Here is an 11,617-nt window from a genome sequence, read left to right on the forward strand (position 1 = left end):
TCCCCTGCCCGGCGCTCTAACCCGCTTCGCGCGGCTCCCGCCAGCGCCCTCTAGCTTCCTGAGCGCTGCGCGCCGCGGCTCCGGCCTCGCCGTTCGGCCCGCGCCCGGCCCCCGCCGCCGTCCCCACCCCTCTCCGGCTCCGGCCCGCGCGCATCTGCCCCGTCCGCTTCCCGTCGGAGCGCGCCGCGGCTTACTTTACCGTGCCCCTCCCCCGCTGTCTCTCTCCGCGCCCCGTTTCCCCGTCTCTCCTTCCAGTCTGACCTCACCTTTCCTCTTAAGCTGTTTGAGATCCTCCAGAGTAAACAGGACTCTCCTGGGAGGCTGCTGCTCTCGGGCCCCTCCCCTCGAGGCCCGACCGCCTCTTGCTTCTCTCCTCGGACGGCTACTGCCTCTGTCCGTTTTATCCTCTCCTTTCCTTCCGTCTGTATCCATTTCTTCCCCCACTGGCCTTAAGCTCTCTTTTCTCTCCATAGCCCCCTCCAGCCTCTCCCCTTCCCCCCGCAGCACACACACTTAAAGAGTCTTGGATTCCTAAAAATCATGAAGGGGGGCGGGAATAGCCTTCGAGAAAGCTGAAGCTTAGCGTTGCATGGCACTGCATCGAGCCGTCCTTGCTCTCATCGGCTCCCTTCCCTGGCCCCATCCCTTTGCCCTTGCCTCTCTTTCAGCCTTCCTCTAATTTCCCTTGGGAACCTGCTGAGTGTCGCTTTGGGAAATTAATTCGGCCAGCGTTTGGGGGCTGGGAGCCCGACTTTGGGGGAGGGTGGGGTTGGTTGTTGAGGTCACAGAGGTCTTCTAGAGGCCCCCCGAAGTGAAAGGGGGCAACTCATGGGGTTAAAGGCAGTGGCAGAGAGGGGCTATGTTGGAGAGCTGATAAGGTGTGCCTTGGGGCCCTCCGGTGGGCTGTGCGGTGGCATGTGATTTCTCTGAGTAGGTGTCTTTGTATGTCTGAAATCCAGCGAGTGTGTGGGACTGCCCGTGTCAGTTACATGTGTGCATGTGGAGACGTAGATGTTCTGGAGCCATGTTGCTGCTTTGTGAGTGCCGAGTGGCTCCATTGCGCTCTTGTGCTGTCTCAAGAGTGTGTGCCAGAATGCCCAAACACCGGGCCATGTGTCTCCGGATCTCGTGGGCGCTCCTCTGTAGCTGTGTGTGTGAATCGGTGTCAGCCTGTGTCAGCGTGTGTGCCTGTGTTGAGTAAATGAGGCCAGAGAGCTGCTTAGCACAAGACCTAGGTCAGATACCCTCCTGGAAAAGGGATCATGGAAGGACAGTGACCAGAAGGACGGGACGGGAGGAGAGGGGCCGGCCCCTTGGACTTTGGTCTCTGGTAGTCTCCCTCCCTCCCTCCCTCTAATTCTCCCTCCCTCTCCCTATCAGCCCAGATGGGAAACTCAGGCCAGGGCAGCACAGACCTGGTGCTGGGGCCCCCAGAGAGAAGCCAAGTAGCCCCTGGCTTTCCAGGCGCAGGATGCAGGGGAAAGTCCACCAGGTAATAGAAATGCCCTATCGACCATGTGGCAAAGAAACGAGGACAGGGAAGTGGCATGAAGAAACCGAGCTGGAGTGAGAGGGTCTGGTGTCCTGTGTACCTCTTAAAGGGAGAAGGGAATTGAGGGTCCCTCCAGGTCAGCCATTCTGCACCAACCCCTACTGCTGTCCCTGATCCTCGTCCAGAAAGGACACACCCTCCGGGGCGATCTACTCGCACAGAAAACTTCCATCCACATGGAATCAGATACACAGAGTTGTACGCCAACACCAGATCAGATCACACAGGGACAGCCACAGTTGATCGGTGCCCGCCATGGGCAGTTGGGGGGGGGGAAGAGGACTGGAATCTAAATTGGAAGAGCCCGTGTGATGCCCGCAGCAGAATGGGACGTTCAAGGTGTGCCTGCTGGGCTCCTGGGGTGAAGGAGGGAGGGTACTGCAGACAGGTATCTTCTCCATCTACAGTCTCATCAGCCCGGACGTAGACCTTGTTTGTCTCTCTTCATCTACCATGTCCAATACCCTCTCCCTTCCACATTTCCTTTATCCTCCTTTACCGACATTCCCCCTGGAAATGGTTACTTCTGCCCTTCCACCACACCAGTGCGCACCCTGCGGGCACACCACCCGCTGGGCGTAGGGAGGAAGAAAGTACTGGAACTGGTTTGGAGTAGGTGTGCATCATGCTAGGATGCTGTCCCTGTTCCTGTCGTGTTTGGCCACGTAGGAGTCTGAGGAGTGGGGGGACACACGGCCAGAGAAACAAAGGCATTCGAGGAGTTCGAGGGGGAGGCTGGGAGGGGTGCCCAGGAGAGAGTGTGCTCAGGAAAAGGCCCCAGAGGTAGACAAAAGGCGGAGCAGGGCAGGCAGCGGGAGGGGGCAGGCCAGGAAGGCGGAGGGACCTCCAGAGGGGGTGGGGCATCGGGGCTGAGAGCAGATGGAGGGGATTTGGTTTGCTGAGCCCAACTCTTCAGCGCGTGAGGTTTTGGGGAACTTGGTGGGAGTGATGAGCGGTTGGCTCCGCCCGGCTGCCCATTCACTGTCTTCATCACTTTCCCTCCTCCCTTGAGTCTTGGGGAAGGTGTCTGGTGCCAGCCCCCTTGTGGCCTTGTGGACCCCGGGACCTCTGTTCTGCCTCTAAGCTGCTGTGGCCAGCTCCTTCCTTCTCACGCTCCTCTAAGCTCACTGCAGAGGGAGAGCGGGGCAGGAGGGACCGGCTGCAGCTCATTTGTGGTGAGAGGAAGGTGACCTCTTTCTCTCTTGCAGGACCTGAAGGAGAAGAAAGAGAAGGTGGAGGAGAAGGCCAGCCGAAAAGAGCGAAAGAAAGAAGTGGTGGAGGTGCGGAGGGGTCAGGTGGAGGAGCCTCGGAGCTGCCCCCCACTTACCTGCGGGTGGAGGGGCGCTGGGTCCTACCCTCGCTCTGGCCCCTCCCACCCTCCCTGCCCCACCCTTCCGGCCCTCCCAGCGCCCTGCCGGTGCTGGTGGTGGTGGTGGTGGTGGTCGTCGTGGTCGAGGCACCCAGGGCCAGCCTGACACTGCTTCCTCTCCCCTCTCCGGGTCCCCACAGGAGGAGGAGAACGGAGCCGAGGAGGAAGAGGAAGAAACTGCTGAGGATGGAGAGGAGGAGGATGAAGGGGAAGAAGAAGGTGGGGAGGGGCAGGGGCGGCTGGGCTCAAAGGAACAGAGTCAGGGTGGGTTTGAAGACCTGAAGCAGGGCTGAGGGCGACCACAGGGGGTCTGTGCCAGAGCTTCCTGCCCTTCCCCAATGACCCGTTTCTGGCTCCTCAGATGAGGAAGAAGAAGATGATGACGACGAAGGGCCCGCGCTGAAGAGAGCTGCTGAAGAGGAGGTTTGGGCTGGGTTGTGGGGCCTGAGGGGCTGTCAGGGATGCAGCAGAGGCTGGGAGCCCTTTGGACTTGGACCTGGATCCCTGTGGTGCACGGGCAGGGGGGCTGGAGCAGGGCCGGGACAGGGGGAGGTCCCTCTCCCATTTTGCAGCTACCCCAACTCTCCTTCCACAGGATGAAGCGGATCCCAAGCGGCAGAAGACAGAAAATGGGGCGTCGGCATGAAGCCCCCCCGCCAGTGGGCTGGGGGTGGGAAGGCCCCTCAGGGCCTGGAGGTGGGGGTGGGAACAGATGAGTGCAGCCACTCTTCACCTGGCTCCTGGCTCTGGACCCTGCCCCAGAGCTGCCACCCTCTTTGTCCCCAGCCTTTCTCGTGTCCGCCTCTCCAGACACTGCCCCTTCTATCCTCACTCTGCCATTGTTCCACCTCTTGACCTGCTCCATCTGAGCTCCCCAGCTGGTCCCCAATCACTCCTCTCCCTGTCCTTGTTCCCTCCCTCCCTCCCCCACCCCTCCTTCGGTAGCCTCTCCTTCCTCACCTCTGCATCCCAGCCTCATGTCCTGTCTGTCCCTACCCTGCCTGATCCCTGAGTCTCCCTCAGATCCCCTTCTCTCAGACAGCGCCAGGCCGGGGTGGGGCCAGGGTTGGGGCCGAGCCCCACAGCTGCCCCCCTCCCTTCTCCTCCCCTTTTTGTATAATTTAATAAAGAAACGGTCGCGCTTCTGTTTTTAACCTGTCTCCTGCTTTCCCGGGGCAGAGGGAGTGGGGTGGCAGACGTCACATTCCATCAGGACCCTTGCCTTCTATAGAAAAACAGCTGCACCCTCCTACCGGCCACCACTCAAGAAGACAAGATCAGCACTTCAGCGGTGGGCACGGGGCACGCAGCTTCTTTGAGAACTAACTTCTTCCCTGGTTTCGGGTTCTTGGGGATGCTCCCCAGCAGGACACACACACTTCCCTGCTAGCCCATATCAGGTCTAGACACTGCTGAGCCCAGTGGAAAGCTACCAGCTCTGTTGTGCTGAACCAGGCAAAGAAACAGCCTCAGAAACAGGAAGTCCCGCCCCTGAAGTGGGAGAGGGCTGGGAGGTCTGGGTCTCAGCCTCCTGGGACCTGGAGTGAGCTGTCTGGCATCAAACGTGTCTTCTACCTGGCAGTGAGGAAGTGAGCACTTGGTTAGGGGAGAAGTCCAGGGCCTCTTGTGGTTCCCAGGTGTGGTGCAAGTTCTTGGCACCCATGCTCCCCCTCTCTGGGCTGGGCTTCTCTGGCTGGGTGGGGTGGGGTGGGGAGCAAGAGTTCCCCTCCGTCAGACTTCCTTCCCTAGTTCTGTCACTTTTTCTTGAGTTCAATCTCTGATGCAGGATTTCTGGATTTCTCCATATCTCCCTTGCCCTGTTAGTCCAAAACCTCTGGAGTGGGAGAAGCTGCTGACTACACCGGGGTCTGGAACTGGAGGGGTGTTAATGTGTGTGTGACTCATTGACCCCACCATTCAAGAGGATACCCATAACTCACCCAGAGTCTGGACTATAGACACAAACAGACACACCTTTTGGCTTCATACTCCCTAACTAACCTTGGTCAATCCTTGAGCCTACCTCAGTTTCTGCATCTGTACAATGGGCGATAGATCCCATGAGTTACTGTTTGTAAAGTATCCAATACAGTCTCTCTAGTATATAGTGAAGGCTCAATATAATGTAGCTTTTCTTTTCCGGGGACTTGGAGTGCCCCTCCCCAGACCTACCATCTTTTAGGTCTGCTTTATTCCCAAGGAGCCATGGGATGAGTGGGGAGGCTGGCCTCATGCTAAGTGAAAGTCCTGGGAGGTTAAAGGAATGAGCGAGGAGATGAGTACCAAGGGAGGGGCTTTGCCAAGACGAAAGTGTTAATGTTAGGACTGGAGTGGCAGCTTAGAGGTGGGCAAGCAGGTCGTTCCAGGCAGAAATGGCTTTGAGAGAACGCAGCAGTTCCCCGGGAAGAGGAATAGTCAGAAGGGTGGGGGAGGGGGGAGNGGGGTCGGCGGGGACACCCGGGACTGAGGAAATAAACAAGGGGAGCGCCACCACAGAGGTGGAGGGTAATGCTGCTGGGAATCAACCCCCTCAGACTTTCCACTGCGAAGCGAAACCGTGAGCCCTGGGGTGTGGAGGGGGGGCAACGGGGAGGGGAGGGGAAGTGGGGAAGGTGGAGGGAAGGCAGAAGGACAGGGGTGAGGGCCCTGGGAGCAGCAGAACTGCCTCCCAGCTCAAGACAGCCACCTTGCCTCCACTCTATTCTGTCACTGCCCTGCCCATTTGCTGGGACGACCCCCCCCAACTTCTGCTGCCAGATCTGGCCAGCTGCTTCTAGATTCCAGCCTCTGGTCATTGGTTCTTCCCTCTATCTCCAGGTCTCTGTCCTTGTCCCTCTTCTAGATTCCCTTCCTTCACCCCATTTCTTTGCAGAACTCTCCTTCATCCATCCGTTCCTCCCTTCTTTCTGACCTCTTCCCTTTGCGGGGCTCAGCGTGGCCCAGCCCTAAGGGGAGATGTGGGAGGCTCCGTTACTGGTTCTGGTGCTTCTGCAACTGCGGTGCGTGGCTCCAGGTAAGATGGGGCTGACCCTCTGGGAGGGCTGACTTCCAGAACCATGGTGGGGGAGGGGGTGGTCAGCAGGGATGTCTGGACCTCACAGCTGCCAAGGTCCTTAGCTTGGGTGGATTCTTCTAAATGCCTTGCTTGGGGCAGCCTTTCTGCCCCCAAAGCCTCTCTTTAGTCTTCCCTTTGGGTGGGGAAGGGACAGAAACCCAAGATCTTCCTCAGCCCTGTTTCTCCTTCAGGTAACTGAGGCTCCTTCTCTACTCCTAAGTCTTTTGGCTCATGGCCCCTCCCCTTGGCCTCTTTTTTCCTCCCCAGTGGAGGCTCCAGGGTCTGGGACAGAGGTCCCGGTGGTGTGGGCCCAGGAAGGGGCTCCTGCCCAGCTCCCCTGCAGCCCCACAATCCCTCTCCAGGATGTCAGCCTTCTGCGAACCGCAGGGGTCACCTGGCACCATCTACCAGACAGGTATGCACCCCTAACTTGGGCAATAGGACCCCCAAAGCCAAGAGCAATGGCATCCAGACTCACAACCCCAGGCCCAAGCCAGCCCTCTGTCTCCTCCCCTGAGCTGTCAGTCCCTCTGAAGCCGTGGCTCCGCTTCCCCCGCTGCCTTTCCTGCATTCCTCGGAAGACCGCTCCCCTCGCACCTGCATCCCTTCTACACCTGCCCCTCCAGAGAGTGGGTGGCGCTGGCCCAACCCGAGGGGAGACGGGGATGGGGTCGGTTAGCGCTCCAGAGATCTCCCTTTTGGGGGACTTTCCTCATAGTCGAAGTGGGGTTGGACTGCCTCTTGCCCCGGGCTTCTTCCTCCCTGAATTTCTCAGTCCCGTCCCTCTCTCCCGCCCAGCGGCCCTCCGGCTCCCGCGCCCAGCCTGCGCCCCGCCGCGCCTTCCGCGCGGGGCCCCGGGCCGCGGCCCTACGTGGTGCTGATGCTGGCGGCCGGCGGCCTGCGCAGCGGGAGGCCCCCCCTGCAGCCCCGCGTGCAGGTGGAAGAGCGCGGCCTCCAGCGCGGGGACTTCTCGCTGTGGCTGCGCCCGGCCCGACGCGCCGACGCCGGCGAGTACCGCGCCGCCGTGCACCTCCGGGACCGCTCCGTCGCCTGCCGCCTCCGTCTGCGCGTGGGCCAGGCCTCCAGTAGGTGGGGGTGGGCCGCGGGGAGCGGGGCTGGAGCCGGGCGCCGCGGTCCCCGTCGCCCCGGAGGCAGGAAGGGCAGGCGGGGGGGTGTCTGTGCTTATCAGGATGCGCCCTGGGCCCCGCCCGAGAGCCCCCAGAAGGGGAGCGGGAGGGGGTGGGGAGCAGAGTGGAAGGGGCCCCCAGAGAAGTACGTGTGTGGTGAGAGGACCCTATGGAGAGACTGTCTCACCCCCGGAGCTCCCCTCCTCCACCCACACTGGGAGTGCCAGGGTGGAGGAGGGGAGGCACCCCTGGGTTGGGGGGCAGGGTGCAGGGCTAGAGTGACTCATTTCAGACATCTGTAGCTCAGGGGTGGGATTAGAGGGGATCCTCAGGTAAGGGTAGATCACTGCCAAGTAAACTGGAGGTTGGCGGGGCGGGGAAGCAGGGGAAAGAGGCAGGAGATCCCGGAGCACCCATTTTAAGCACCTCAGGTGCCAGGCCCTGGACTGGGGGGGCGGGGGCGGGGGGCTTGCAGGGCAGTGGTCGGAGCAGGGTTGGGAAGGAGAAGACAAGTATTTGCGGTGGGGCTGATCAAACCTTCTTTTTCTGTGAGCAGTGACTGCCAGCCCCCCAGGGTCCCTCAGGATCTCCGACTGGGTCATTTTGAACTGCTCCTTCAGCCGCCCTGACCCGCCAGCTTCTGTGCACTGGTTCCGGGGCAGAGTCCCTGTTCAGGAATCCCCCCATCACCACTTAGCTGGAAGCTTCCTCTTCCTGCCCAAAGTCAGCCCCTCAGACTCTGGGCCATGGGGCTGCATCCTCACCTACAGAGATGGCTTCAATGTCTCCATCACGTACACCCTCTCCGTTCTGGGTAACGCCTCCAGTCTGCCTTCGCCCCGTCATGGGTCCCCAAACCAGATCTCTGGCAGCTAGGGCCCACTGTGAATGCTCTGGGCCTCACACTTCTGAGCATCCTCACTTCGACATTACTCTGCACCCTTGTGCTTTTCAGAGCCAGACCACCTCCTTTGGTCTTCTGCCTCCCTTCCCCACGGGGCCCCAGTGCTCCAGCCTCTCTGTGCCTCCCCCTCTCGGCTTCAACTTTGGCTTCTTCTTTCCCAGGTCTGGAGCCCTCAGGGCCTCTGACGGTGTATGCAGGAGCAGGCTCCAGGGTGCACCTACCTTGCCGCCTGCCTCCCGGTGTGGGGACCCAGTCTTCTCTCACTGCCAAGTGGACCCCTCCCGGGGGTCCTGACCTCCTGGTGGCTGGAGGCGATGGCAACTTTAACCTCCAACTGGAGGCTGTGAGCCAGGCCCAGGCTGGGGCCTACACCTGCCACATCCATCTGCAGGGACAGCAGCTCAGTGCCACGGTCACTCTGGCAGTCATCACAGGTCAGCCCCAGGTGGGAAAGGACGAGCTCCCATCTCAGGGCAGCTGGGACAGGGAGGGCAGGCTGGCTGGGCCAAGACTGGGCAGATCCACCTCATGATGCTAGGCCAGGGGGCGCAAGTTGCAGAGGCTGCCCTGGTGGCCTCCTTTCTCGCCCCCACATAAAGAACTGAAACTGAAAATCTCTCCTGAGTCACTAGGTGAACATTCCACTCTTCTCTGAGGGACTCCCCTGCTCTGAATTGGGAGGAGGGTCTGAGAAGTAAGAAGGAGAAGTGGCAAAAGTTTGAATGGTTCAAAAGAGGTGGACTCTATCTCTAGAATCCTCATCTACTTGGAGACCAGTGCTTGGGTTAAAGTTGCAGGAAGTGGCCTGGATTTGGGAGGAGTTAATAAATCAGTCCCTTGGTCAGCAAATATTTACTGAGCAAGGGCTTTTTTTTTTTTTTTAAGAGAGTATAAAACAAACACAGAAAAAAAAAAAACACACCACAACAAAACTCAAAAACTCAGAAAGTGTGTGTTGATGGATTGGTAAGCCACGACAGCTTGGCTGTGTCTGTAACACTCACCTGTGGTCACTAAACAGTAGCACCTCATAGTAGGTGCTTAATACTGTATATTGATTGAGCGAATCAGTGAACACGCTGACAGGTCACACATCTCCTGAGGGCCAGTGCCGACTTTCCACCTGCTCCAGGCTAGCTCTACCTAGATGTCATACCCACACCCCTGCCTCACTCCGAACCCCATCCTTCCCTCACACGTGTCCTCCTGCTGACTTAGCCTTTCTGCCGGTAACTCCACCTGTATCTCGCTCCCCTGAAACCTGGCCTCCTGTTTCCTCACATCCAGTCGGCACACAAAGCCTCCCAATTCTGTCCGTCCAAGGTCTTCGTGAGGGTCAGCTGTTTTGTGTTAGTCTTCCAGGCTCTCTGCACACAACAACTCACGGGGAGAGATGGTTACCCATTTTACAGAGAAGGGATTTCCAACTCACAGGGCTGGGAAGCGCCAGCCTCGGGGTCTAAGGTCCGGCGTCTGTGCCACCAAATCCTCAGGTGCCTCCGCCGCTATGCTTAGCTCAAGACCCTTCACCACTGGTGTCCTCCCACCCGGCCTCTCTCTCACCGTACAGCTTTGAGATGCTCTGTCTGTTGAGTGGTGGGTCAGTTCACTGTTCTCTGAACATTCAGGAAAGGGGGCAGAGTTCATTTGGGGGGCACCTCAAGGCAGGGGGCCCTGATGTGAGCCAAGTCATGGAAGCAAAAAAAGTGCAAGGTGTATGGGGGCTGATCTTGGGGTTTCTGAGCATTTGAGTAGAAAGTCGTGTAGAGAATCCAAGATGGCATTTGTTATGTGATCCTTCCAGGCCAGTTGGGGTTTGAACAGTCCCCAAAGGCACTAGAGAGCCTGGACAGCTTTTGAGCCGTAGAGTGATCTGTGCAGAGCTTTGTCTTGATAAGATTAATTTGGCCCTGACCCCATCTCCTCCCCCCAACCTCACCCAATCAGAGCCCAGGTGAGTGCTGGGGCGATTAAGACGGGGGAGTTGAATCTATGGTTTCAAGGAAGGGGGTCGGATCCCCAAAGATCTCTTCCCTCTGATTTTCTCAGTGACTCCCAAATCCTCTGGGTTACCTGGTGAGCTGAGAAAACTGCTTTGTGAGGTGACCCCGGCATCGGGACAAGAGCACTTTGTGTGGAGCCCCCTGGATAAGCCGTCTTGGAGAGGTTCCCCAGGACCCTGGCTGGAGATGCAGGAGGCCAGACTCCTTTCCCAGCCCTGGCAGTGCCACGTGTACCAGGGGGAGAGGCTTCTCGGGACAGCGGTGTACCTCACTGAGCCGGCTGGCCCAGGTCTGAGACCCCACCATGCCATAGCACCAGATCCATACCCGTCCTCACTTTCCAGACCCCTCCCTGCCAGCATTCCAGATCTTTACTTTCTAACCTCGTGTCCAGGCCCGAACCCACTTCTGCCATTCATTAGCTAATGATCCTGGATAAGTCCCTAAACTCTGGGCCTCACTGTCTGCATCTGCAACGTATGAGGGTGTGGCAAGATATCCTTTCAGCTATGACCCGGTGCCTCACGTTGAACTCCTTCTGTAGGTGCCCAGCGCTCTGGGAGGGCCCCAGGTGCCCTGAAAACAGGCCATCTCCCTCTCTTTCTCATCCCTGGTATCCTCTTTCTGCTCCTTTTGATGACTGGAGCCCTTGGCTTTCACCTTTGGAGAAGACAGGTGAGCTGGGGACACCCCTCAGCCCCACCCATCACTGGCTTCCCCTCTCTTCAGTTTCCTGAGTGCCATCTGATATCCCTTCCTCAGGGAAGATGACCAAGGTGGGCTTCTCATCCTGCCTTCAGAGCCCCTTCTTCATAAGTCTCTCCAGGGACTCCTTGTACCTGGAGGACAACCCAAGAGAGGCTGGGGGGGGGGCGATTGCTGAGAAAAGGCCTGGGACCCGATGGGGAGGGCAGGGGCTGAGAAAGAATAGATGCACTCAGTATCCTCCTTATTCTCTTTCCCTTCATCCTTCTCCCCATCCACCGTCCATGTCTTCCCACAGTGGCGTCCAAGAAGATTCTCGGCCTTGGAGCATGGGACTCACCCACCTCAGGCTCAGAGCAAGATAGGGGAGCTGGAGCAAGAGCCAGAGCTGGAGCCAGAACCTGAGCTGGAGCTGGAGGTGGAGCCGGAGTCGGAGCTGGAGCCGGAGCTGGAGCCGGAGCCGGAGCCGGAGCCGGAGCCGGAGAAGCTCTGACCTGGAGCTGAGGCAGCCCGCCGATCTCCACAACTCAGTCCCAATAAACTCCCTGTCAGCAGCAAGCCCGAGTCTGGCTCCTTCTTGTCCAGGGAAGGTTCTTGTCTCTGCCCAGCCTCTGGGGGCTCCCTTCTCCCACCTCAGCCTTCCGACCTACTTTCCCCAGCCAATCTCTCTTATCTTTCTCTTTTCTGTTCCTGGCCTCTTCGTGATTCTTTCTGCCTTGGTCTTTCTCTTGCTCTCTCTCTCTTTCTGCCCCCGGTAGTCGTTTTTTCTGAAGTTCCAAAAGCCCTCACCCCTTACCTCTACAGCTCTCTTCTGTGTCCTTCGCTCATATTATGCTGGCTGCCCTGGTTTCCTTTGTATTTTTGTTCCCCTGGCCCACCCCACCCCACACTTGGCTCCATTT

The 11,617-nt window shown here is 58.8% G+C and overlaps 2 protein-coding genes across 4 annotated transcripts in view; both read left to right on the forward strand.

Moving 5' to 3' along the window:
• The window catches only part of PTMS (parathymosin), a 5,681-nt gene extending 1,606 nt beyond the window's left edge, over positions 1-4,075 (forward strand). The window contains exons 1-5 of one of the 2 annotated variants that reach the window (XM_011228711.3): positions 187-1,492; positions 2,761-2,832; positions 3,062-3,140; positions 3,283-3,344; positions 3,517-4,075. In XM_011228711.3, coding sequence (XP_011227013.1) covers positions 1,472-1,492; positions 2,761-2,832; positions 3,062-3,140; positions 3,283-3,344; positions 3,517-3,567 — 285 coding nt within the window. In that variant the 5' untranslated portion in view covers positions 187-1,471 and the 3' untranslated portion in view covers positions 3,568-4,075. Of the gene's footprint in view, positions 1-186; positions 1,493-2,760; positions 2,833-3,061; positions 3,141-3,282; positions 3,345-3,516 lie in introns of those variants that run through there. The other variant, XM_019802782.2, reaches the window with a different exon arrangement.
• A 1,452-nt stretch (positions 4,076-5,527) lies between these two features.
• Positions 5,528-11,267, forward strand: LAG3 (lymphocyte activating 3). Of its 2 annotated transcripts, XM_034646082.1 has the most exons (8): positions 5,528-5,934; positions 6,244-6,391; positions 6,775-7,061; positions 7,660-7,917; positions 8,169-8,441; positions 10,057-10,299; positions 10,555-10,685; positions 11,014-11,267. In XM_034646082.1, the coding sequence occupies exons 1-8, from the start codon at positions 5,877-5,879 to the stop codon at positions 11,206-11,208; spliced, it is 1,593 nt and encodes a 530-aa protein (XP_034501973.1). In that variant the 5' UTR covers positions 5,528-5,876; the 3' UTR covers positions 11,209-11,267. The 2 variants fall into 2 exon arrangements, with proteins under 2 accessions (XP_034501973.1, XP_034501974.1); XM_034646083.1 differs by lacking the exon at positions 10,057-10,299.
• The last annotated feature ends 350 nt before the right edge of the window (positions 11,268-11,617 follow it).

Source organism: Ailuropoda melanoleuca, chromosome 16, assembly GCF_002007445.2.
Source record: "Ailuropoda melanoleuca isolate Jingjing chromosome 16, ASM200744v2, whole genome shotgun sequence".
In the NCBI taxonomy this organism is placed as follows: Eukaryota; Metazoa; Chordata; class Mammalia; order Carnivora; family Ursidae; genus Ailuropoda; species Ailuropoda melanoleuca.

What these genes read in the sequence shown, in the direction of transcription:
- LAG3 (XM_034646082.1), top strand. Translation starts at nt 5,877, where the DNA reads ATGTGGGAGGCTCCGTTACTGGTTCTGGTGCTTCTGCAACTGCGGTGC. An exon ending in CACTCTGGCAGTCATCACAG is followed by an intron (nt 8,442 to 10,056) that starts GTCAGCCCCAGG and finishes TGATTTTCTCAG; the next exon opens with TGACTCCCAAATCCTCTGGG. An exon ending in CACTGAGCCGGCTGGCCCAG is followed by an intron (nt 10,300 to 10,554) that starts GTCTGAGACCCC and finishes CTCCTTCTGTAG; the next exon opens with GTGCCCAGCGCTCTGGGAGG.